Source organism: Canis aureus, chromosome 5 (genome assembly GCF_053574225.1).
Source record: "Canis aureus isolate CA01 chromosome 5, VMU_Caureus_v.1.0, whole genome shotgun sequence".
NCBI classification, from domain to species: domain Eukaryota; kingdom Metazoa; phylum Chordata; class Mammalia; order Carnivora; family Canidae; genus Canis; species Canis aureus.
In genome coordinates, this window is record NC_135615.1 from 14,338,495 (window position 1) to 14,366,068 (window position 27,574).

At 35.7% G+C, this 27,574-nt stretch overlaps 1 protein-coding gene across 19 annotated transcripts in view; it reads left to right on the forward strand.

Annotated features, from left to right (window-relative positions):
• The window catches only part of ARHGAP12 (Rho GTPase activating protein 12), a 154,384-nt gene that overhangs the window by 42,623 nt on the left and 84,187 nt on the right, over positions 1–27,574 (forward strand). For all 19 annotated transcript variants that reach the window (XR_013379334.1, XR_013379335.1, XM_077896892.1 and 16 more), the window contains one exon: positions 26,657–26,920. Coding sequence is in view for 17 of the 19 variants with exons in the window: in XM_077896892.1 (XP_077753018.1) it covers positions 26,657–26,920 (264 nt within the window). In the remaining 2 variants the exon portion in view is untranslated. The remainder of the gene's footprint in view (positions 1–26,656; positions 26,921–27,574) is intronic.

The window sequence follows — 27,574 nt, forward strand, 5'->3', positions numbered from 1 at the left end:
GCGATCCTGGAGTCCCGCATCGGGCTCCCGGCGTGGAGCCTGCTTCTCTCTCCTCCTGTGTCTCTGCGCCTCTCTCTCTCTCTCTCTCTCTCTCTCTCTCTGTCTATCATGAATGAATAAATAAGTAAATCTTTAAAAAAAATTCTTAAATATAACAAAATAAAAAATTTGGCATTCTTGAGTTAGGAGTTAAACTAGTCACTTTTTAAAAAAAATTATTTATTTATTTATGATAGTCACAGAGAGAGAGAGAGAACGGCAGAGACACAGGCAGAGGGAGAAGCAGGCTCCATGCACCGGGAGCCCGACGTGGGATTCGATCCCGGGTCTCCAGGATCACGCCCTAGGCCAAATTTGGGCTGCCCCACCCAGGGATCCCTAACTAGTCACTTTTCACACAACACTAGTTTTACCTGAAAGAGTAATTGAGAAACAGTATCCATAGCAGGGCACTTGTTAGATATTTTCCCAGATATGAACAAAGAAAGTGCATCACTTTAAGGAAATGTTTGCTGCAAATGATAAAATTCAGGCTTTAAAGTACAAAAGTAGAATTTTAAAAACTTGTATCTGCTACCATGAGCTTATAGCTTCTCAATCTTAAGATTTTTCTGATGAAACACTGGCAATATAAGTTTTTTTTTTTTGTCTATGATATTGCCTAATGAAATGTTTCAACATTTGGAAGATAAGAAACTCTCACTTGTTGAGTTTTGGTAGAGTGTCACAGAAGAATGTCCACAGTTATCTGGAAGGGCTATTAAAATACTTCCCCCTTTTCCATCTGCTTATCCTTAGAAGACATTTTCCCTTCATTTGTTCAAAACAGCATATTACAAAAGACTTCATGGAGAAGTAGATTTGTGAATCCAGACAAAGAGATTTGTAAATGTAAAACAGTGCCATCTCTCTCACTAATGTTTTTGGGGAGACTATTATTAGTTTTTGTAAATATATATTATGCTAACATGTAATGGGCTTATTCTATTTATTTTTTAAAAAGATGTTTTTTTATTCACTGAACACAGCGCAAGTGTGAGCAAGCAGAGGGAGTGGCAGAGGGAGAGGGTGAGGAGAGGCAGAAACTGCAGAGAGGCTCAGAAAGTAGCCCAATGGGTTTTGATCCCAGGACCCTTGGATCCTGACCTGAGCCCCCTGGGTTCCTGACCTGAGCCGAAAGCAGCCACTTAACCAACTGAGCCACCTAGGTGCCCCTGGGCTTATTATTTTTAAATAAATTTACCAGATAATTTTAAAATTTCGATTTAATTCCGGATAACTAGATAGCAATTGATAGAACATACATGAACAAAAAAGCTCTTTGGTTTCTGCAAATAATTTTCAAGACTATAAAGAGACTCTGGAACCGAATTTTGAGAATTGCTCTTTCGGTTAAAGTGTACATTTTGCTCTGTGAAAATAGCGTTTGGTTGAGGCCTTGCAGGATTCTTCCCCTTAGAATCTACTTCTTTATGTAGTAGGTAAAGGGATGTGTTTAGTGGTGGATGATAATAAAAATTTTTGATAAAATGATTTAAAATTTGGCTATATTATGCTTTTTTGACTAAACTTTTTTTTTTTCAGTTAGATAACAGGTAGGTGAATGATTTTTTAAAATCTGTTGGTTAGGGCAGCCCCGGTGGCGCAGCGGTTTAGCGCCGCCTGCAGCCTGGGGTGTGATCCTGGAGACCCGGGATCGAGTCCCGCATCGGGCTTCCTGCATGGAGCCTGCTTTTCCCTCTGCCTGTGTCTCTGCCTCTCTCTTCGCTCTCTCTGAATGAATGAATAAATAAATCTTAAAAAAAAAATAAAATAAAATCTGTTGGTTAAATCAGAAAGCATATATTCAATGGTCTTTGAACAATACATAGAATTAATTTTTTGTTCTAAGCCCATATGAAATATAATGAATTATAGTAATACTACAGATGTTGGACATTTCTTGCCTTAGAAGTAGTTTATACTTGAATAAAAAATTATTGTATTTAAAGTCACATTTCCACAAGGAAAGCACAATGTGAAAATACTCAGTTTCAGAGTCTGAAAACCTTGAATATGCAAAAATAGAAATGACAAGAAGTGAAAGACTGATGTCTCTAGTATGGATGGGAAAGGGGAAGGAGTCACTGCTTTAAATATCTTTTGTGCTGAAGTTAGAAAAATGGAAAACTTAAAAAAGTCTGCCTTACTGTATTGGTTCTTCCTTAAGCATAATATGCAGGTTTTTTTTATTGCATTGTAATCCATGCTCCAGCTTTAGTAACAGTAGTATATGAAAGATGATTGAGCCTTTCTGTAAAGAAACCAAAACTTTTGTAGTCACCAATTATTATTATTAGTTGTCTTTGTTAGTTTGTAGTGTCACTCCAGGACGTACTCAATGTAATTTTTTGGAGAAAAATAATTGTGCTATCAGAAATCATTTGCCTAATTGCCCTCAAATATAATTGCTGAAAAATTCCAGCTAATAGTTTCACTTACATTAGGCTCTGACTACTGTAATTTTTTAAATGTAGATAATCAACTTTCTATTTGATTAAAAAAAACTAAACAAAAATCTTGTTTCCCTTACTCTCCAAATTGAAACACTTGTTCCTCCTTCTGTATGAACTCTAGTGTGTTTATTATTTCTGACATTTATTTAAAGTCCTGCAGATGTAGACTTAGTCTTATTTTGGAGACTTTACCCTCTGAATTTTACTTAGTGTTTTTGGCCTCTTAGAGCCCAAAGCATATATATGGCCGCCTTCATTTTTGTGTCTAGTAGCTTCTCCACTGATGAAGACCGTAGGTGATGTTAGTTAAAATCTCATAAGTACCTAAGCACATAATTTAGCTGAATGGTTCACAATGGGGGGAATTGTTCTACCTCCCCTGCTCTTTGAGAAATTAATGGAGTGGGAAGGTATCCAGTTCCTTACTTTAGGAGAGTAGACAGAGGTATGATGCTGTAGTCAGAAATATATTTGAAACTTATTTTGAAAAAGTAATTAGTGGGTGTGTCATGGCCATTATTTTATAATTTCCAAAGTACTAAAGAACCATGAAAAAAGATCTTGAGAATTGTCTTTTTCTGCTTAAAACTACCTAGTACATTCATTAAGTTGGATGACTCTGTATATTAAGTCATTAGTAATCTGTTTGCTAGTGGAATACACTTTTGCATTGTTACTTTACTTTTATTGTGCATAGCAAAATTAGTTGGACAGTTGAAAAAATTTTGAGCTTGTATTTTTGATGTTGTCATGGATATGGCACCGTACTTTATGAACCAAAAACCAGAACCAAAGTCTGACCTATACTTTCTTGTAACCAAGTATGGAAAGTGAGAATGTACTTCTGGGGATGGTAGGAAGCATTGAATCTGAACTGAACTGTGTGGTTGCCACGCTTACAGACAGGAGAGTATTATTTAATTATTTAAAATATTTATTGATTACTTATGCTGTGCCAGGCATGTTTTGGAAAGTATGGAACAGTATTATCAGAGCTTTCACTAAAAGATAGGCAAACTAGAATTAAAGTTGAATAACTTAGCACTTCGTATTTCTTGTTAGTGTTTTTTTTTTTGTTTATAGTTTCAGAGAGAGACAATGTGCCAGTTGTTAAGTTTAAAAATATTTTACACTGTGGTAATGAAAGTATTTATTAAACACAGCTCTAAGAAATGATTGCTTCTGTTTCTACTTGGTAGCAACAATATAGGTACTGAGTTAACAGCCTGGACTTTGAAATCAAATACACCTCGTTTTGACCTGAGTTCAGCAACTTCCTCATGAGGAGGAATAATGAAACTCCTAGGTGTTGAGAAGATTAATGAGAGGAGTAAAGTGCTTCAAACAGTTTATGCTTAAACAATATTTATTGCTATGCTTTATTTTTGTTACTGCTTTAAAATTTTGTTTTAAAAAAGGCAGTTCAGAGCTTTATGGATTTCTATTTGAGAGACCCTTCAAAAGAGCTTTTCTAAGGTGAGCAAATATCTGAAGTGCATAGTTGGTATAGAAAAGAACTTTTCTGAGATGACTAAATATTCTTAAATGTATAGTTCAGAATTGATTTTTTTGGGAGTGTGTACTTCTGTATTTTGTATACTGTATTGGGCCTCTTGTAAAATATCAGTGAGCCCGGGGCATTTATTCTTGTTTTTCCACCTATATGGACAATGTTATTGCTTTAGGCAAGTTTTAATTTTTTTTAACATAGCATTACTTCACTTATATTTGATAATCTTTTTGTCATTTTAACAATCCTTATAGAAAACGGATATGATACAGTTTTTTGGAGGAACCTAGGATATAACGTATGGGAAATACACTCAGCTGCTTTCAGTCTTGCTTCCCAACCCTGGCTGGCTGTGCTCCTCAAGGACAGTGATTTGTCTTTTTCTATCCTTTCAGTCAAGGATGTGTTGAACATTTCTTGAATGAATAAGTGAATGAAGGAGAACATAAAAGGCTACCAGTGAAATCAGAAGACCTGAACACTGAAGAATATGACTTCTCTTTTCCTGGTTAATATATACATTGTCAGACAGAAATGTTATTTTATTCTCTGGCACAAGTCCTTTTCTTGATTTTCCAATTTAGTTTTTAATGTACTCCAAAGAAGACTTGAATTTTGATATAGTTTACTTTCTATAGCTAATAACTTTCTATAGCTTAACAGTTTCTAAAAATTCAGTATTGTATTATACACTTATAACTTTAATAAATTTTTTACCAATTAGTAAAGTACAGAGGCAACATAGTGTAAGAGAGGCAGAGAACATTGATTCTGGAGCCAGATTGCTTGGGTTCAAAGATCAGTTTTTAGTTGTCTGACCCTAGATGTGTACCTGAACTTTGCTGGGAGTATTTCCTCATCTGTAAAGTGGGAATAAAAGTACCTGTGTCATAGAGTTTTTATGAGGATTAAATAAATTAATATAAGTACTTAGACTAGTGTCTGATCCACAAAATATACTATATGAGTGGTTTGTGTTATTATGTGTAGATGTATCTTTGTTAGTTTGATCTCAGGCATACAGATAGAACTATATATTTTTTGACATTTTTAAAAAAGATTTTATTTATTTTAAAGAGACCGAGATAGTGACAGAGATAACATAAGAGCACAACTGGAGAGGAGAGGTTGAAAAGCAGGCTCTGCTAAGCAGGGAGGCTGACCCGGGACTGGATCCCAGGACCCTGGGATTATGACCTGAGCTGAAGGCAGACACTTAACTTACTGAGCCACATAGGCACCCCTATTTTTTTACATTTTAATTAAAAATAGAAGAAGAAAAATAGCTAAAGCCTATTTTAATATTTGCTTAGGAAATGTACTTGTCAAGTGAATATATGTCTATAAAAGTCATAGAAATACCATTATATGTCTGAGTGAAGTATTAAAGATGCAACTTAGTTAATTACTAGAGATAATTTGACATAGATGCATGTATGTATCTCTATTTGGTTATTTTACATGAAGAGATTTGAAGCTATGTTTCTTAGATGAACGTTTTTCTGAGACCATAATAAGGCAGGGTATTTGAAAATAGAACCTGAAGTATCTTCCCTGTGTTTCAGAGAAGTTTGAACTCATGAAGTTAAACAATAGGTTTATTTTTTTTTAAGATGTATTTATTCATGAGAGACACAGACTGAGAGAGAGAGGCAGAGACACAGGCAGAGGGAGAACAATAGTTTTGTTTAGTACTCATTGTCAACTAGGAGCTTTAAGAGAATTGTATTTTTCTCATTCACATTAAATATGTTAATCATTTCCTATTTGGAAAGGAAGGGAAAGCACCAATGGGGAAGAATAAAATAAAGCAAAAACCATGACTTTAGATTTACTAGAATAATTGATTCATTCATGCATTCACTAAATAAATGTTTACTGGGCACCAGCTACATACCGTGCATTGTGCAAGGTTCTGGGGATGTGATGATGAACAAAGGATCATGTCTTATAATAGAATCATACCTTACGAAAGAATCCCAGATACCATTGTGAAATAGTACATTATTCTGCTTCCCTATGATTTCCCATAAGAAATTTTAATTTAACTGGACATTCCCTGACCTTTAGGAGTTGTTAAAAGTACCTGCAGAGAATGGAATAGCCAGCAAACCTTGTAGAAGCATGTAGGAGCTATTACTGTAAACATTAGGGAACTGTATAGGATATTCCAGTATGATCCCAGTATGGTAAATGGTGATGATTTTAGTTACAGTACTTACTGATTTAAAACTGCCAGCTTATGTTTTGCAGATCAGATATTTTAGGTGCCCCCCACACACACACCTTTCTTTCAAAAGTTTAGGGGTCACCACATCTTGTGTGTCTCTCTTTTTGTATATATCCTAGAAAAACCAAGTTGTACACATTAATTTTTATTGACTCCTCCAGGAGCCTATGGAGGAAATGGGAGAGGTGGAGTGTCTGGACAACCAAGACAAGTGACTTCACCATTTTTGGAGGACAGTTAAATCATTTTGAATAGACAGTTTGAACTTAAGTTTATTTAGATGAAGGAAAATGTCATTGTTAATCAGAGGAAATGAAATTGCAACACAAAATCACTTATACTATGTAATGTTTATTGCCACAGAGCTTCTTAATTTCCTTTAGAAAATGTGTGTATTTTTGTGTGTATTTCAAATTGGTGTGGTTGCCATTCTTATTTTCTCTTCAGGCCTCAACTCTTTTCTCTTTGGATCTCTATAAATAAACTTTTCTCAAATTTTTCATTCCCCAATATTCAAAGCGCTAATTTTCTGTTTTGCCAATGCAAAGTAAGACTCAAAATATAGTAGTACAACAATAAGAATTAGATCCAGAATATGAATGTCACCATTTATTGTCTTAAAAATTTCTGACACATAAGAAATATAAGTGATATCATTTAATAAAGTTTTAGTAAATAAGCTAGGAAAAACCTGCTAACCTATGTGTCAGTCTGCTAATCTATATTGACTTTTTTAAAAAACTAGAGCCAAGTGTACGTTAGGTGATTTGTTGAAATGTAGGTAATTAGTAGGATAAGGCAATGAATAGATGACCTATGAGGTCACAGGGAAAATATATGGGGAAGAATAAGTTAATAAGTTAATTTTTAAAGCTAGAGATTCTGCATTTAATTTGTGTGTCTTTTTGATGTTGGTTAGCTATTAATAAAGTTGTATTTTTAAAATAAAAAATTTTTAAAGGATTTAGTTATTCATGAGAGACAGAGACAGAGGGGCAGAGACAGGCACAGGCGAAACAGGCTATCTGTAGGGAGCCCGATGGTGGGACTCTATCTTGGAGCCTGAGCCTGGGATCACACCCTGAGCCAAAGGCAGATGCTCAACTGCTGAGCCACCTAGGGGTCCCAAAATAATAATTTTTTTAAAAGGAAATCACCAGGGCCACCCCGGGTGGCTCAGCAGCTTAGTGCCACCTTCAGCCCAGGGCATGATCCTGGAGACCCGGGATCGAGTCCCACATCGGGCTCCCTGTGTGGAGCCTGCTTCTCTCTCTCTCTCTCTCTCTCTCTCATGAATAAATAAATCTTTAAATAAAATAAAGGAAATCACCAAAGGTCTTTGTGATAACTATATCTGTAGCTATGTGTGAATTTAAGAAAATCACTTGAAACTAGCATAAAAGCTGAAGATTGCATTTCCTTTTATCCTTTCAGAATTTTTTTTTTAAGATTTTATTTATTCATGAGAGAGACAGAGACAGAGAGAGAGGCAGAGACAGGCAGAGGAGAAGCAGGCTCCATGCAGGGAGCCTGATGTGGGACTCCATCCTGGGGTCTCCAGGATCCCACCCTGGGCTGAAGGCGGTGCTAAACTGCGGAGTCACCCATTTTAATAGAAGGAGAATGTCAATGCTAAATGGATGTAAATTTTGTAATTTATTTGAGGAAATTACTTTGGAAGAATGCAGTAAAATACGTAATTCATCTAATTCTTGTGTACTTTGTTTAGTAAACTAAACTTCATTTAGTAAAATCTAGCTTAATATGAGGGAGGCGTCTTCACAGGAGTTGGCAGATTTTTTCTGTAAAGAACCAGATAGTAGATATTTTAAGTTTTGTGAGCTTATATGGTTTCTTTTACAAGTATCTAACTCTCATTTTAGCATAAAAGGAGGTATAGACCATATAGAAACAGTATGACTGTGTTTCAGGAAAACTTTATTTACAAAACTGGGCTGCAAGCTGGATTTGGACTATAGTTTGTCTCTATATCATAAGGAAATAGAGGAGAATGCTTTACTATTTTTCTCAATTTTTTATTTTTTGCCTCATTTTAATGTGTGAAATAAAATTCTCATACAAAATTGCAGAAACCTTGTCCTACAGATAATATCTGAAATAGAACTGTTGCTCAAGAAGTTTATCATCTGTTTTAAGACTGTCCAGATTTTTATATTCAAGGAAGCTTAGGTGTTTCATTATAAAATTATGGAAGTACAAGATGTTTGAAGGTTAAAAATTTGAAGTGTCCACAACTTCATTTAAGACATTAATAGGGGGGATCCCTAGATGGCTCAGCAGTTTGGCGCCTGCCTTTGGCCCGGGGCGCGATCCTGGGGTCCCAGGATCGAGTCCCTCGTTGGGCTCCCGGCATGGAGCCTGCTTCTCCTTCTGCCTGTGTCTCTGCCTCTCTGTCTTTCTGTGTCTATTGTGAATAAATAAATAAAATTTTACTTTAAAAAAAGAAAAAAGACATTAATAGGGCTTCTACTGGAGCAGTAGATTTCTGCAGTTTTGTGGTATTTTTTTTCTTTTTAATCCTATTCTCTATTTTCAATTTTTTTTTTAATTTTTATTTATTTATGATAGTCACAGAGAGAGAGAGAGGCGCAGAGACACAGGCAGAGGGAGAAGCAGGCTCCATGCACCGGGAGCCCGATGTGGGATTCGATCCCGGGTCTCCAGGATCGCGCCCTGGGCCAAAGTCAGGCGCCAAACCGCTGCGCCACCCAGGGATCCCTTCAATTTTTTTTTTTGTTAAAAAGAAAATAGATTTTTTTGCCTATTGTAACTATATTTCATAACTGAAAGAAGAGTCTATCTAATACTTCAGCTTTGTGCATCACTTTTCCAGCCAGCAAAATATGGTTTTAAAGTTTTATCAATAATCTATTGAAGATCTCTCTCAGGTTTTCCTTCACTTAATTTGTCATGCTTATTATTGAAAAGCATTGTTAAGTATCCGTGTCATGTGGATGATACTGTTAAACGTTGTAGTAATTTAACATATACCTAAGGATTAGATTGTTTTTACAAAAAGACCATCTATTTCATATTGCAATTCATGTAATTTTTTCTTCATTGACAGTTGTTACTGTAATTTATATGAGTTAAGGAAAAGTAGTGTTTATCTGTTATAATAACTTAATAGCTAGCTGTTCTTTAGGCATAATCAAGTGGGAAGGAGTGTGATCTTTTTAACTTTTCAGCTACAGATTTAATGAGTGAAATGGGAATTAATAAATCTTAATGTTCCTCTAGTAACTAAATATAAATAGAAAAATGTGGATATCCTTATAATAGTCACTTGCTCTGCTGTATCACTCTTGTTATGAAATAGTTTTCATGTTAGTGCATTCACTGAAATAGAATATGAAGACTGAAAACTGTGATAACCAGACTTGTTCCTTCCTAATGGCTAGCACTTTCTTCTGTTAAAAGGAATGAGGCATTTTTATGCCACTTTCAGTATGTCTCATGCTGAAGAGCAACAGTATCCTAAACAGACACCGTAAACAAGAAGTTAGTAAATCTTAATTTAGATCTCTGTCACAGATTTTCTCATTTGTTTTTATACATAGAGAATTCTGAAGCCTGGATTAAGACCTTTTTATTTCTCCTTGAACATTTAGATACCTGATGAAAAGGAGCAAGCATATATAACTGATTTGGAACCAGAGGGGCCCAACATGTCTTAAGTCCTTGGTACAGGATAGAGTAATTCTGAGTGTTTAGATGAGGGTCAGTAGTTGATTTGACTTAGTGAAACATATCTCTTGTGTTTATTTAAAAATTTTTTTTCAAAGATTTTATTTACTTGAGAGAGAGCGTGCACAAGCATAGGGGAGGAGTAGGAGGAGAGGGAGAAGCAGACTCCCCACTGAGCAGGGCACCCCACACCAGGCTTAATGCCAGGATTTGGAATTATGACCTGAGTTGAAGGCAGATGCTTAATTGACTGAGCCACCCAGGTACCCCATATCTTTTGTATTTAAGAGGTTTTTTTTTTAAAAAAAATTCCAAACTGAAGGAAAAAAAGGTTGGAAGGGCCTAAAAGGAGACTGAGGATTTGGAAAACAAACTGCAGTTTTGGCTAGCATTAACTGTAGAATTTGAGTGTATTTATTAGGTTAATTTTGTTTCATGTACTTTGAAATATAAGTAGAGTGTTTTGTATTTTTCTCTTTAGCAATAAGAATATATAATGAAGTCGAGAGGAACAAAATTAACTTACTTTTAAACTTAACTGCTGAATTTTCCCCCCTCTTTTGGATTAATGGCCTTCCATGTGTATATAAGGTGTCATGATGTAGAAAATATATAAGGTATCTAGAGTTTTTTGGTTTTTTTTTTTTTAAATGATGACCTTTAGGGCTAATGGTAAGGTCTATTTCTGGTTTTTCAGGGGAAAAGGGCTCTTATTAGTATCAGGGTTCTCAAGAGAAAAAGAACCAATAAGATATTTATAGATATACATATAAGAGATTTATTATAGGAATTGGCTCATGTAATCATGGAGGCTGAGAACTCCCAAATCTGCTATCTACAACCTATAGAACCAGGAAAGCTGATAGCATAACTCAGCCCAAATCTGAAGGTTCAAGAGCTGAGGAGTCTGATGGTATAAGTCCTTGTCTAAGTCTTAACATTGAAGAACTAGGAGAGTCATGTTAAGATAGTGATTTTGTCCTTCCTCTGTCTTTTTGTTCTGTTTAGCCCCTTAATAGATTGGAAGATGCCAACCTCTTTTGGTGAGGACAATCTTCTTGACTTAGTCTGCTGATTTAAATGCTTATCTCAAAAAAAAAAATCCTGAACTCTTCCAGAGACACCCCCCCCCCAAAGAGTGGTTTTCCAGCTATATGGGCATCCTCTTAATCCATTCAAGTTGACTTATAAAATTAATTGTCACAGTATTTAAACGAATTGAAAGCAGGGACTTGAACAGAAATTTTATGTCCATGTTTATGGCAGCATTATTTATAATAGCAAAAGGTGGAAGCAATCCAAGTTCCCATGAAGAGACGAATAAATAAAATGTAGTATGTACATACAGTGGGATACTATTCAGCCTTAAAAAGGAAATTCTGGGGCAGCCCGAGTGGCTCAGTGGTTTAGTGCCACCTTCATCCCAGGGCCTGATCCCTGGAGTCCCAGGATCAAGTCCCATGTCAGGCTCCCGGCATGGAGCCTGCTTCTCCCTCTGCCTGTGTCTCTGCTCCCCCCGCCCCCACTCCCGTCTCTCATGAATAAATAAAATCTAAGGAAAAAAAATTCTGATATAAGCTATAGCATGGATGGATCTTGAGAACATTATGTAAAATGAAATAAGCCAGTCACAAAAAGATGAATATTGTGTGATTCTACTTACACGAAGCATTTAGTGTATAGTCAGCTTCATCGACACAGAAAGTGGAAGGTTGGTTGCTGGGGGCTGAGAGTTACTGTGTGATATGGACAGGGTTTCAGTTTTGCAAGATGCAAACAGTTCTGGAAACGGATGGTGCTGATGATTGCAAAGAGAAAGGCTGGGAATGATTACCTAGTGTCTAGACAGGCCTCGGTTTATGAAACTTGAGGACAGACTGCTCATTCAGAGAGGTGTAGACTTTTTTGACCATTGTTGTTATGGAACAATCTCATTCTACTTCATACGGTTTACCTCTGTCTTCTCTACCTTGTCCTGTTTGATCCTTTAGCATAAACTTGGAGAACTTGCTCTAATGGGAACTGTATTCTTATTTGGCTGATGAGGCTTTTAATTCTAAGCACAGTGACTACATTTCTGATTTAGAATGAACCCAGAATATTTATGACTGTGAACTAGCCCTTCTTGCCTACTGTAGATTTTCTAGGTAAACTTAAAAGTATTAGATATTGACCTCCATGAGTATCATCAGTGTGTTCTTGCCTTTACAGTTTAGGCTGTAGAATTCATTCTAGAATTGTTACATAGGCTTAAAACTAATGGCCTTTTTTTCCTTTCACTATTTTTTCTTTTTAATATCACTTCAGAATAAATAAGAATACAAGTAAACAAAACCAGCCATAATTTCCATGAAATAAGTTACAAGAACTTGTATGTAGTCTTGATTTTTTTCATGCATATATGTGAGTGAATGTATGCACATATTTTTATATTGATAGGTTCATCTATGTGTCTATTTTGAATATATTTTAAGGAATTCAGGGCTTAAATATTTCTTGTTTTAGTATGAAGGTGGCTATTAAAATGATGGAAAATGATTTACTTTTTATTTGTATAGGTGTAAGGTTTTCAATACAGCTTTAAGGATATATGTTAAACCTTGTAAATTATGCACTCAGTTTGGAATTAATATAATGGATTATCCAAGCAACTGTATTACATTGATGTCATGCACACTTGTTAACAAATTGGTGTATGTGGTAAGTTAGAAACCCATTTGTTTGGTTATGTTTATTTGAGGTGACAATTTATATTTTCCTTAGGTAAAGAGTTATTCAGAATATCTTACTTCAGAATGTTATTTTTGAAAAAACAGAATAGCCATTTATCAGAAAATGACAGAAAGGATGGTATGTCAACCATTTAAATGTGTACCATATACTCAAATTAATTTTAAATTTTTTTGAAATTTATTTTTGACTGTTACCAGAAACCTCTACGTCTAAGCTTAGGCTTGTGCGTATAGTATGTGCATTCAACAAGTAAACAAGATGCATTGTTTTCATTCGTGATTGTCCCAAAAACTTTTTACTCTCTAGAACTTTCAGCAATAGAGCATTCTTTAGTCCTCCTCTGAATGCTGATTATACAATTAGCATTCAAGCTCCTAGGAAGAGAGATTTGTGATAGTGAATGGCAGCATACCAGGCCATTGCATGTTGCTTCATCAGTATAAAATAGTAGCTAAGTCTTGCTATTTCAGCATATTATCCTGTTGGAGAATTTTGTTTGCTTATCTGACCAAGGACAAGCATATCTTGTTGAATACTTTCAACACACATTTAACAGTGAAGTTTCATCAATAAATATTAGTTTCTAGTAGCTACTTCATTTGCCTTCCTATTTTTTAAATTTTTCTTTTCTTTTTTTTTTTAAATAATTCTCCTTTTTATTTATTTATTTATGATAGTCACAGAGAGAGAGAGAGAGGCAGAGACACAGGCAGAGGGAGAAGCAGGCTCCATGCACCAGGAGCCCGATGTGGGATTCGATCCCTGGTCTCCAGGATCGCGCCCTGGGCCAAAGGCAGGCGCCAAACCACTGCGCCACCCAGGGATCCCTAAATTTTTCTATGGATTGGGAAAGTAGTTACGGGGAAAAACTATCAAAATCTGAGTCAGGGCTTGGAAGGGATATTCAGTTTATTCATTTGTTTCTAAACTTTGAAAATACAGTGTAATTAGGACATGATCTTTTTCTGAACTCTTGAGGGGCTTCGAGTTTTGTTGGAGAGACTGAGAAATAAGAAATACAATGTAGTGTGAGGAGGACTATAGTATAGGTGAATACAAAATGCTGTCGATTGATACCATCCAGTATAGCAGCCAGTTACCATGTGTGGTTATAGAGTACTTGAATGCAGCTAATAGATTGAGGAACTGAATTTATTTTAGTTTCAATTGTTATAAGTTAAATTTAAAACCTGATATAGGGGGGCAGCCCTGGTGGCTCAGTGCCGCCTTCAGTCCAGGGCGTGATCCTACAGACCCGGGATCAAGTCCCACGTCGGGCTCCCTGCATGGAGCCTGCTTCTCCCTCTGCCTGTGTCTCTGCCTCTTTCTCTGTGTCTCTCATGAATAAATAAATAAAATCTTTAAAAAAAAAAAAAAGGATTTGAATTGAGGTGTTCTATAAAATACATACTGGATTTTAAAGACTTAAAGTTTTTATATAGATTATATGATAAAATGCTAATATTTTGGATATATTGGGTTAAGTGAATATATTATTAGAATTCATTTCAGATCCTTCTTTTTACCTCTTTAATGTGGTACTAGAATTTTTTTTTTAAATAGGCCCCATGCCTAGCATGGAGCCCAACATGGGGCTTGAACTCACAACCCTGAGATCAAGACCTGAGCTGTGATCAAGAGTCAGATACTTAACTGACTGAGCCACTCATGTACCCCTTGCTAGAAAATTTTGCATGTCATACTTAGCTCACAATATATTTGTGTTAGCGCTGCTCTGGCTAGATGCATGGGAAATCCGTGAATACTACATTGAGGAATAGAGGAGCAGCTCAAAGGGAAGGTGATCTTTGAACCAGCTGTTTATGGTTTTATTTATTTATTTTTATGTTTATGGTTTTATATGTGGTTCACTGGTTGGTGATTAGGGACAGGATATCCCAGATAGAAGAATAAAGAAAGATTTGAAGATAATAGTAGGTGGGGGTGGGGGGAGTAGCATGACATTCATAGTAGATATGTGAGTCACATGGGGGTTTCAGAGCAAAGAATGTAAAGAGAATAGCAGTGAATGAGGCAGAAAAGATTGTTTGGGACTGGAGTGTTCAAGAGCCTTACAATCTCCACTAAGGTGTGGTATGGTATTTGAACTTCCTTTATAGTCAGTGAAATACTCATTGAAGTTTCTAAGCAGATGAATAGTAATAAGATCAAATTTGTGTTGGAGGCCTGAGTGGCTCGATTGGTTAAGCGTCTGCCTTCGGCTCAGGTCATGATCCCAGGGTCCTGGGATGGAGCCCTGCATTAGGCTTCTTGCTTAGCCTTCACCTTCTACCCCTCCCCCTAATTGTGCTTGCGTTCTCTCTCTCTCTCTCTCAAAATCTTTTTTTTTTAAAGGTCAGATTTATGTTTTTAGAGTAGTATTATTGGTATTGTGGAAGACCAATTGAACAGGGTGAAGAAATGGAAGCACTAGCACCCCCGTGGGTGCTTGTGATCATTTAGCAAAAAAGATAAAGAGGAACTAGACTAAGGTAGTTATCTTGGGGTAAGAGAAGGAATTCAAAGTATATTAGGAGGAAGAATTAGTGGGACTTTTTGGAGTAAAGAGAAGAGATACAAAATAACTTTGAGATTTCTGATTTTGAGTAGCTTATGATGCAATTATTTAAACTGGTGATAGTGTATTACAGAATCTGTAATACAGAATTCCTTATTATGGAAAAAAAAATTTAGGCAGAGGATGTAAGGACTCTGAGGTATCTGTGGAGGATTCATGCTTATAGGTCTTTCAAAATACTTGTCTGTCATTTAGGAGAGACAGATGGATGTGAGAGTGGGCTTGATATTCTTATTTTTTAATTTTTTAAAAAATATTTTATTTATTTATTCATGAGAGACGGAGAGAGAGAGAGGCAGAAACATAGAGAAGTAGGTTCCCTGCAGGGAACCTGATGTGGGATTGATCCCAGGACTCCGGGATCACAACCGGAGCCAAAGGCAGACGCTCAACCACTGAGCCACCCAGGTGCCCCTGAGTTTGATTTTATTGAAACAGTAGGATTATGTATGATTTCCCAAGGAGACTATAAAAATAGTAGTAAAGGGCAGCCCCAGTGGCTTAGCGGTTTAGCACTGCCTTCAGCCCGGGGCATGGTCCTGGGGTCCCGGGATTGAGTCCCACGTCAGGCTCCCTGCATGGAGCCTGCTTCTCCCTCTGCCTGTGTTTCTGCCTCTCTCTCCTTCTGTGTCTCTCATGAATAAATAAGTAAAAATTAAAAAAAAATAAACATGTAAATCTTTAAAAAAAATAGGAGTAAAGAATTAATTTCAGTATATGGATTCCGTGATCGCTTCTTTACTCATGTGAAAGTGATTTTTATTCAGGGACATGATGAGTGTTTACTCTGTGCAGGTGCTATATCAGGCACTGTAGATGAACAACAAGGCAGACATTTCTGCCTTAAAATTATTAAGTTCTAGAAGAAAAGGCAGACAAGCAAATCTGAGATTCTAGTACAACTGTAATAAGTATCACAATAAGCTACAGTGTAGTAAGGCTATATGAAAAGGTGCATGTGAGGGCACAACGGAAAATTGTTGGAGGAAGTAGGTGTAAACTTAATCTTTAAGGAGAAATGTGTCTTTTGTTCTTTTACCTGTGATAAACTTCTAATTGTGCACTCTCTCGTACCTATGTATGTGTTTGTCCCTTTTACCCAAGGGTTTTCATTGTGGTGTCTGTTAACTCTCTTTTTTTTTTTTTTAAACAAGATTTTATTTATTTATTCATGAAAGACAGAGAGAGAGAGAGAGGCGGAGACATAGGTAGAGGGAGAAGCAGGCTCCATGCAGGGAGCCCAATGTGGGACTCGATCCTGGGACTCCAGGATCACCCCCTGAACCGAAGGCAGACGCTAAACCACTGAGCCACCCAGGGATCCTCTTGTCTGTCAGCTCTTAACTCTCCACCCTCTAGGTACAGACTGTCTTTACCTACCAGTAGTTTTAGTTTACAGCATTGCAAGATTGCACTGTTGTCACTTGGCATCTTTTTGTGGGTTGATAGTACAGAAATGACTTCATCAGTATATTTATTTATGGCTCCCTAGAAATAAGCATTTGTTAGACCTCAAGCTTTCTCACTTGGGGCCTGCCTTCTTATTGTCTGTTAGGGGAGAGACAGAGATGGTGACAGATCTCTAATGGTATCGGGGGTTGTTGAAGGTGTTGGGTAAGGTGATCAGAAGGGAAGAAAAGAGGACGGAAACAATATGAAAGATGAGGGGCAAAAGAAGTTTTAGTGTGTGAATGTAAGGAATCACACTCGATCAGAGTTGAGCAACCTTGAGTGCAATACTTAGAAAAACTACAGAATTAAAAAAAAAAAAAGAAAAACTACAGAAAAGAGGGTTTTGTTTTTGCTATGAAAATAATATTTTTTAAAGCTTTTCACAATACTGACTTCCCTTAGCTACCAGTTATGTTTCATTATGGAAAGGCTACTTTTTAAAAAAATAATAAATGTATTTTTTATTGGTGTTCAATTTGCCAACATACAGAACAACACCCAGTGCTCATCCCAAGTGCCCACCTCAGTGCCCGCCACCCAGTCACCACCCCCTGCCCTCCTCCCTTTCCACCACCCCTAGTTCGTTTCCCAGAGTTAGGAGTCTTCCATGTTCTGTCTCCCTTTCTGATATTTCCCACTTATTTTTTCTCCTTTCCCCTTTATTCCCTTTCACTATTATTTATATTCCCCAAATAAATGAGACCATATAATGTTTGTCCTTCTCCGATTGACTTATTTCACTCAGCATAATACTCTCCAGTTCCATCCATGTTGAAGCAAATGGTGGGTATTTGTCGTTTCAAATGGCTGAGTAATATTCCATTGTATACATAAACCACATCTTCTTTATCCATTCATCTTTCGATGGACACCGAGGCTCTTTCCACAGTTTGGCTATTTTGGACATTGCTGCTAGAAACATCGGGGTGCAGGTTTCATTGCATCTGTATCTTTGGGGTAAATCCCCAGCAGTGCAATTGCTGGGTGATAGGGCAGGTCTATTTTTAGCTCTTTGAGGAACCTCCACACAGTTTTCCAGAGTGGCTGCACCAGTTCACATTCCCACCAACAGTGCAGGAGGGTTCCCCTTTCTCCACATCCTCTCCAACATTTGTGGTTTCCTGCCTTGTTAATTTTCCCCATTCTCACTGGTGTGAGGTGGTAGCTCATTGTGGTTTTGATTTGTATTTCCCTGATGGCCAGTGATGTGGAGCATTTACTCATGTGCTTGTTGGCCATGTCTGTGTCTTCCTCTGTGAGATTTCTGTTCATGTGTTTTGCCCATTTCATGATTGGATTGTTTGTTTCTTTGGTGTTGAGTTTAATAAGTTCTTTATAGATCTTGGAAACTAGCCCTTTATCTGATATGTCATTTGCAAATATGAAAGGCTACTTTCTACTTCTGTGTGTTATGTCAGCTAACAGATTTTGAGTGTCCTTGGCATGCCCTTCACCACTTCCTTTGACTTCTTGGCTTCCTCCTGTTTCTTTTGCAGATCCCTTGAAACTTCTGCTGTGAACCTTTCCTACACAATACCTCTCACTCCTTGTTTACTGCCTACAGCATCCTGTGCACACAGCTCTCTGTAGAGCTTAGCTCATGCCATTGTTATTTTATTATCTGTCTCTTTCTCTTTACTAGGTTGCTGGCCCTTCAGAAGACTGTCTTATTTTCATCTCTTACCCATCTTGTAATTAGTTCTCAAATGTTAGCTAAGTAAATAAAATCATAGAAAATGTATACTCTGCAGACCTGGAAATCTCAGTGCAGTCATGCTTTAAGATATAAACGTTAGAATTTATATTTTAAAATTATCAACCAAAGGATAATGTGTTTTTGTCCCTAAAATTTGGTTTTAAGTGAAAAGATGTGGAAAGTTCAACTTTCTAGTGAAAATTGATGGGCAATTTTGAATTGTGAAACTAAAACAAAATTTTAGTGTATGTTAATGGAATGTTGGATTGTTGGCTGTTTTTCTCCTCTGTTCTGTTAGTTGGCCCAGTGTAATAATTAGCATTTATGGTAAGGCAGAGTTTAAGCAGGTAAATTACCAAAGGCACGTGTCTTTTTTTCACTTAACTTAAAATAGAGTTAAAAAATAATTTAAATTTTGTTTTGGAGTCTGATACTGGGTAAGCATTTTGTTTTTTACTCAGAAATTAAGTCAAAGATATGATTGTAGGCTGTAGGGAATTAGACTGATTATTCAGTAACATAAGTATAAGCGGATTTATATGAATATAATTCAGCATTGTTGTTTTTATTATTGTTGTTGTGAAGGTAGGTACCTAAGTATTAGTACTGAGCAGCATATGCTGTTTAAGAAACAATAGTTATAGCTCCTAGTTAATACATTCTGCCATTCTCTGAAGTTTATTTTAGAAGCAAATACTGAACTAAAGTAAAAAGGGACAAATCTCAATGTTTTTGGTACTTATTTATTTATTTATTTATTTTAAAGATTTTATTTATTTATTTATTTATTTATTTATTTATTTATTTATTTATTTATGAGAGACACAGAGAGGCAGAGACATAGGCAGAGGGAGAAGCAGGCTCCATGCAGGGAGCCCGATGTGGGACTCGATCCCAGAACTCTAGGATCATGCCCTGGGCTGAAGGCGGGCGCTTAACCGCTGAGCCACCCAGGCATCCTTGTTTTTGGTATTTAAAAAGTAAGGATTCAGGTAGAGTCTAAGTTTAAAGTTACCTTCTTATGTATATGATTTCCCAATTTTTTTTCTTTCTGTGGATAGTGAGAGGACTATTTTAGTCTATCTATAGATAAAGTGGAACAGGCCAGGGCTTTTTTTAAATATAAAATTGGGTCATGTACAGAGGTACTAGTCCCATTTTAGTTGTTAATTAATGACAGATATGGCCCATAAAATTAACTTTGTTTCTGTGCTCTCCTTTTAAAGATTTTTTGTTGTATGAAAAATTACTTACTTTTGTTGTCTACAGTTCATGAACAAGGTTCTTTGGTTTAACTGCACAATACTTAAGTCTTAAAAATACTGGAAAACTAATTTTTATATGATTCACATGTTGGAAGTACTTCTTGCTTTATTCTTTTAATTCTTTCTTTGACTTATCTGCAGACTGAGAGACAACTGGTTATATGGACAGAATTGTCTTTAAGTACTTTGCTTTTTATAATACAAATTTATTGGACCTAGGGAACCAGTTTGTCCTGAGTCCTTTTAGAAAGATTTAATTTTATCAGTGTGTTCCAAACAATAGTATACATAAGGATCCCATAGACTACTTAAAAATACAGATTCTTGACTACCACCCCCCACTATTGTCCACCCCCGGTGACTCTGGGATATGACTTAAGAATTTTAAATTTAAAAAAAAAAAAGCGTTCCTGAATGAGTCTGATATAGATGATACACTGACCACCTGTTAAGAAAGACTAATTTATCTAATGTTAATACTCTTGTTATTTTTACCAGTCTCCTGGACTAAGCAGGTGCCCCAGATTCTTGTCCTAATCCGCTCTAAAGACAATAATTCTCATTGTAAAATTGGGAAATAAAACACATAGAAAAAAATCATACGTAATCTCATTATCCAGAGAAAACTGATAATGTTTTAGTTGGTTTTTCTCCATACTTTTGTTGGAGTTTAGTTGGAATTTGAGGCCGTTTTTTTTTTTTATATATATATATTCTATTCTCATTAACCTCATAATTTGTTTTATCATGTTATTAAAAATCATTACCATTTTCTTAAAGATTTTTTTAAAATTTATTTATGAGAAACAGAGAGAGGCAGAGACACAGGCAGAGGGAGAAGCAGGCTCCATGCAGGGAGACCAACGTGTGGGACTCGATCCTGGGTCTCCAGGATCATGCCTGGGCCGAACGTGGTGCCAAACGGCTGAGCGACCAGGGCTGCCCATCATTACCATTTTCAATGCCTCACCGAATCAATCAATCTATCTATCTATCTATCTATCTATCTATCTATCTATCTATCATCTATCTGTATAAATTGACTCATATATCATTGTTTACTTAACCATTCTTCTGTTGCTGGATATTTAGATGGTTTCTAATTTATTTCTGATAAATAACATTAGAATGCACATCTTTATGGGAAAAACTTTTCTGTACTCAGGATTTTCCCCCCCTTTGCTCAGGGTTCTAAAAATGTTTTTTAAAGCTTTTGACACGTACTGCCAAACTATTTGCTAAAAAGGTTCAGCTAAGTAAAGTTACCACCAAAAAACTGAAGCTCTTATGTTTGACCTTCACCAGCATTGAATGTGTTTTTCAATTAAAAAAAAAGTATTTTTGGTTCACTATATAAAATGCTGTGTAATTACTTACATTCTTCTTTGTAGTTAGACTGTTTTCTATGTGTAAAAATTAGTTTGATATTATATATTAAGTATTCTGTCAAGAATTTATATTTTTAAGAATTCTTGAGGAAGATCCTTAGTGATCAGTAAATGATAATTCTCTTGATTTTTTTTTTTTCCTCAATGGTTTGAGCAGTCCTCTTTTTCTACACACTTTGGAAGTTGAAAGGTATAAGCTGATTTTAATTATGAAGTTAATTTTTTTTTAAGATTTATTTATTAGAGAGAGAGAGAGAGAGAGAGAGAGAGAAAATGAGCACACAGAGAGGGAGAGGGAGAAGCAGACTTTTCACTGAGCAGGGCCTTGATCCCAGGACTCTGGGATCATGACCTGAGCTGAAGGCAAACACTTTAACTGACTGAGCCACCTAGTTGCCCCATGAAGTTAATTCTTAATTCAATAAGAAAACAAAGTTCTTCTGTTAGAAACTGTTGCTGAGAGGACATGAGCAACACTTCAAAAGAACATTTGTCAAAAAATTTAACTGGTAGTAGTAACAATATGAAACATTAAAATTTTACCATTTATTCATTGTCAGTTAACATCTTCTAATCATATATTCTTCTACTTAAAATTACCATTATATCTCTTGATTTTAGACGTAACTGTCACCTCACATTCTTAATTTATCAATTTTGAAGAACACCAACAAAATTTGGAGATTCCCCAGAAAACTTAGAGACCATTTTCCTTTTCCTCTCATCACAGTGTTTGATATTTATATAATTATTTTCATTTCTTATAATTTTCCCTTTGTCATTTTAAGTAATAAATGTAAACCTTTATCTGTCCTGTTTAGTCACTGAAACTATATGAGCTTTCTCTCCCTGTGCTGATTTCTGGGAACTACCTCCAGGCAGAAAGCCTTGGAATGGTAGGGTACACCTCATTTTTTTCTTCTTTTTGAGATCACAGTTCTGCGCTGTTTGTTGTACAATGCCTGAAAATACTTGTTTCCTGTATTTCATTCACTTTTCTCATTGATGGCAGGAAGATAATTTTGAATCCCTGTGCCTGGAAGCTGAAGTCCTTTAATGACTTCTTAATTTACTGAATCTAGTGATTGTTCTAGAGCTGCTATATTGAAGTCTTTGGATTGATAAGGTCAAATTCCCCTTTTTTTTGAAATTTTCCTTCTCTCTGACTTTTAAATATCACCTTTTCCTGTTTGGATCTTCTATTTCTGATCTTCCATTTTGCCTTTTTTTTTTTATTAGATTCTCTAACTTTGGTGCTCTTAATTATATTAATTTCAATAATAATTATAATAATAACAACACTAGAGGGACACCTGGGTGGCTCAGTTGGTTAAGCGTCTGCCTTCAGTCAGCTCATGATCCCAGGGTTCTGGGATCCACATTAGTCTTAACAAAAAATATACTTCATGTAAACAAACATAAAATCCTCATGCTAATTTAACCTAATTATTTCTTAAATCTGGCCTGCTCCATTCCCTGCTCTCCTTGTCCTGCCTGTTACAGCTCTCATCTTCTGTCTATACTTTTGTGTGCTAGCATAACCAATCTCTGCCTCTAGTTGTGTCCCTCTAAAATCTGTAATATTGGGATGCCTGGGTGGCTCAGTGGTTGAGCATCTGCCTTTGGCTCAGGTCATGATCCCGGGGTCCTAGGATCAAGTCCTACATTGGGCTCCCCCAGAGCCTCTGTCTAGGTCTCTGCCTCTTTCTCTGTGTCTCTCGTGAATAAATAAATAAATAATCTTTTAAAAATTTAAAATAAAATCTGTAATATTTCTAAATTTTAAATCAGAATGTACTTCCTAGCTTAAAGTCTTCAACCCTCCTTGTTCTGTACTTTGCCATTTCTTAGATCTTTCTCTTCCTTCTCCTTTTACCCACTCTAGGAGTCACATCATTCCTTGGCTGTACCATGCTGTTTTTCCAAACTTTTGTTCATGTTGCCTCCTCTATCCCCAACTTTTACTTAACTGACTCTTTCTTACTCGTTTCTAGGACTCAGTCATTTGTTTCCAGGTCTTTTTCCTTCTGACTCCCATAGCATTCCATGTGTAGCTCTGAGTCTTGTCTATTATGCTTTTAAATGATCTTTTGTTTCACTTTTCGTTTGCTATATTCCGAAGTCTTAGAAGACAGTACATTTTAAAATTTATATTTGTAACCTTAGTACTTACCTGAGTATTTGACTCCCAATTCATTTTTAGATAGTTTCTATCGTAAATGGTGACAAAATTGTTCATCCTTTCCCCAAACTAGTAATGTGGATTTTTCCTCATTTCTTCTCTTTTTATTACATGTAACCAGTTTCAGGTCCTTGAAATTTGCTTTTACTTGGGTATTATGTGTTTGCATTCTTTTGTTCATGTGTTCACTCAGCAGATTTCATTATAAGTGCTACTGTGTGCTAGACAGTATACTAATTATACTGCTTGCTGGACACTGCATTGACTTTGTAGAATTTATAGATTGTTACAGAAATAACATGATTTTAAAGTTCATTTTTTCCATTTAGGAACAGAGGTTTATCCAAGTATGATTTTAGGCACCTGAGGGAGGTTTTATAAGTATTCCTAATTTGGTTTTGTACGTTTCTTTTAAGCTAATTTGTATTCCTTTCCTATTGTGAGTGAGGTTTTTTTTATTGTTACATTTTCCAGTTTGTCATTGCTTATGTATGGGAAACTGGATGATCTTTATCTTGACAACATTTCTTAGTTTTTATGGACTTGGGTTTTCAGATATTTATTTAAAGCCACTGACATATCAGGGTTCTTTTTTCTCTCTTAGGTATTTGAGTTAAATTCATTTTTATATCTTAGGACATTGCTTAGTACCTCCAGTGCAGTGTTGAATAGAAGCAGTGACACTTGGCATCCTAGTTTTACTCTTTTAATGAAAGTACTTCTTATCAGTGTCTTGCTGTGATATTTATTTTATTTGTGTGTGTGTATGTGTGTGTGTGATATTTATTTTAAATAATAATTTCCAAAAGTCAAATTAGGGGCACTTGCGTGGCTCACAGTTGGTTAAGTGTTTGCCTTAGGCTCAGGTCATGATCTTGGGGTCCTGGGATGGAGCCCAGCATCAGGCTGCCTGCTCAGCCCCCTGTCCCTCTCCATTCATGCTCTATGTCTCTCTGTCTCTTTCAAATAAATAAAATCTTTTAAAAAGAAAAGCCAAATTAGGGAGACATCACACCTATTCTTACTTGGTAAGAATTTTATCCTGAATCCATATTGAAATTTATCAAATGCTTTTATCTGTGGAGATGATTATGTGAATCTGTTAATGGAAAAAAAAAAAAGTTCCTAAAGACAGACTTTTTTTTTTTTTTAAAGATTTTATTTATTTACTCATGAGAGAGACAGAGGCAGAGACACAGGCAGAGGGAGAAGTAGGCTCCCTACAGGGAGCCCAATGTGGGACTTGATCCAGGGTCTCCAGGATCACGCCCTGGACTGAAGGCGGCGCCAAACTGCTGAGCCACTCGGAATGCCCAAGACAGACTTTCTTAATATTTCCACTTTTTTCCTGATTTACTTAATGCGGTGCTGGATTTGATTGCTAATGTTTTACTTAGTATATTTTTATTTATATTTATATGTGAGATTGGTTTTTAATTTTTATTCATTTAATTCTTCTCTGGTTTTGTTTTAGAATTACGGTAGCCTCATAAATTGTGTTGAAGTATATCTATTTTTCAGATTAGAAAAACTTTGAATTTGAACTGTTTATTAGGAATTAGTTGTTTCTTAAAGATTTAATATAATTTTCCAAAATATCTTTTACAAAATGACTGTTTCTTGGTATCTTTATTTCCCCAAGCCTAGAAAAGCATCAGGAGCAAAGTAAGAATTTCTTTTTAACACTTGTTGAATAAATATTCTCTAGATAAGGTTCTGGAGAATGATTTGCTACATAGAATTGTTTGTTATAATAGTAGAGTTCATTGTAGTCACAGAAACGTTGTTACTTTGGCTAATTCACCAGGATATGGAATTAGTCTGGAAGAGAAATACTACATGGAAATTCTGTCTTCGTGGATAGATTTTCTTCATATAAAGATGCTGCTTGATGGTAGTCTAAATTCAAAGCTAACATTTCAAGGAAACAGTCAATTTGTATCATTGAATACAGTAGTTGGGTAATTACCATGTGTAAAAAAGACCCAGTCGTGCTCGCTTCGGCAGCAGATATACTAAAAAGACCCAGTGTAATCATTTTACATATGTATTCATGTTTGGGGTTATTTTTACTCTGTTCTCTTTTAAATCCTATTCTGTGATTTATATTCATTATAATTATTTTATAAGCAAATATTTTAGAAGTTAAAGTACTTTAATTTTAATAAAATTAATTAAATTGAGGGTATCCATCCACATTTCCCTTTTTAAATACAGTATTTTTAAAAAATTCATAAAACTCTTGGGTATGTTATAGAAGTAATTAACATCTGAATATAACTCTAGGATTTATATAGTAAAGCAGTGGTTCTCAGCTAGGGTCCGTTTTGTCTCCAGAGGACATTTGTCAATGTCTGGAGACTTTTTAGTTGACATAGTGGAAATACCACTATCATCTAGTGGGCGGAGGCCAGAGATGCTAGTAAATACTTTAAAACACACAAAATAGCCCTCCACTGTAAACAATTAATTTGACCCAAAGTGTTACTGATGCCAAGGTTGAGAAACCCTGTCGTAAAAGGAAAGATATAGACACAAATATGAATGAATACACGGTATAAAAAGGTCTTCTCAGATATGTGCTTTTTTCATCAGCCCCTAGAACTCTAACTTAATACAGTTTACAGTGTTCTTATATGCAAAGTTTATGAAGAAAATTCTACTCTTGACTGACATCTAGTGAGACATTTAAAAATAAAAAGTAAAGCTGTAGGTTGAGATTAAGAATTTAAATCAGTTAGAGTTAATTCTTATTTTTCACGTTTAGGAAATTCACAAATAAGGAACCTAGGAAGAGATTAAATGATTTGTTTATGGCTACTGAGAAATTCTAGCTAAGAGGGAGTAGAATGTAGTAAATTCTTGGCTGAAGTATTATATCTCCTTTATCTTTCACTTACATATTCCTGACTTAATACTTGAGCTTAGAACAAAGAATCTTTCTTTTGATAGTCGTCTGAATAATATTGAGTTACTTATATATAAGACTTTTTGTATTTTAAAAAATTGCCTAAAATCCTAGACTTTTAGAGACAAAGGAGACCTATCTGGTTTAATCTGATTCCCTCATTTACAGAGATTTAAAAATTCTATTTTGGGGAGATGAGGTGATTGAATCCAATGTCATACACCTTGTTAGTCCACATCTTGAACTGGAACCCACAGTTCCTGACTTCTAGTGGACTGTTCTTTTAGGTGATGGAAAGTTATTAAATACACTTTGGATTCTGTTTGAAGCTTTTATGTTTTCTTCAAATCATGAATTTTAATACTGTGAAATTGGTTTTTTTTATAGAGAATATGTACACCTGTATGTTTTAAAATAAGTTTGTATGTATTTTCTATGTCTCATGTTTCGTTTAATTTTTATTTGTAAATGTTATGTCAGTTTAAGCATGAATATTTCACATTTTTTACAGGCAACAACACCTCCAAATCAAGGACGTCCAGATTCTCCTGTCTACGCTAATCTACAAGAACTGAAAATATCCCAGTCTGCTCTACCCCCACTTCCTGGGAGCCCAGCAATTCAGATTAATGGAGAATGGGAAACTCATAAAGATAGTTCAGGGCGTTGTTATTACTATAACAGAGGTACCCAGGAAAGAACTTGGAAACCACCTCGTTGGACTCGGGATACAAATATAAGCAAAGGAGATTTCCAAAGTCCAGGAGACCAAGAGGTATGAGTAGTTAAGGAATCAACCAGTGACTTACCAGACTTACTCTCTTTTCATTATTCAAAACAAAAGAAGTAAATAGATTTGTTTCTTGGTATTGAAATGGTAGAGTACTTGAAATCTCCAAGATACTAAATGTTCTTTCCCAGTTTCATTATATTAATGCTAGTTATTTTCTAATGTCTGACTAGTAGTTAACCTCATAATGTATTTACTAGTTCCTGGACTAACTCATTTAAAGTTGCTTAGTGCCAGTGGCTTTCCTCACATTATAGAAGATATACTAACTCAGTTATTGTTATTGCTGAATCAGGGACATTTTTTAGAAAAAGGAAAGAAAATATATGATGTGACAGCCATATACATAAATACAAAGTTATTAACTTGTTAAAACAGACACATTTCTCTGTTGGTTTGGTACAGCTTACCCAAGTTACTTTTCAGTTTTTGTCAGAGTAGATCACTTTTTACTTAAGTGTAAAGAAATAAGTATAATTCCTTTGCTATAAATGAGTCATCACATAAAGTACAACTGTTCACCATAAAATCATTATTTTCTCTACCCAAGTGTTCATACTACCTGTTCCCTACCCTTCCCCTACACCTTTTGGAAAGTGATGCACTGAACTTGGCCAGATATATTTTGAGAAACAGTCA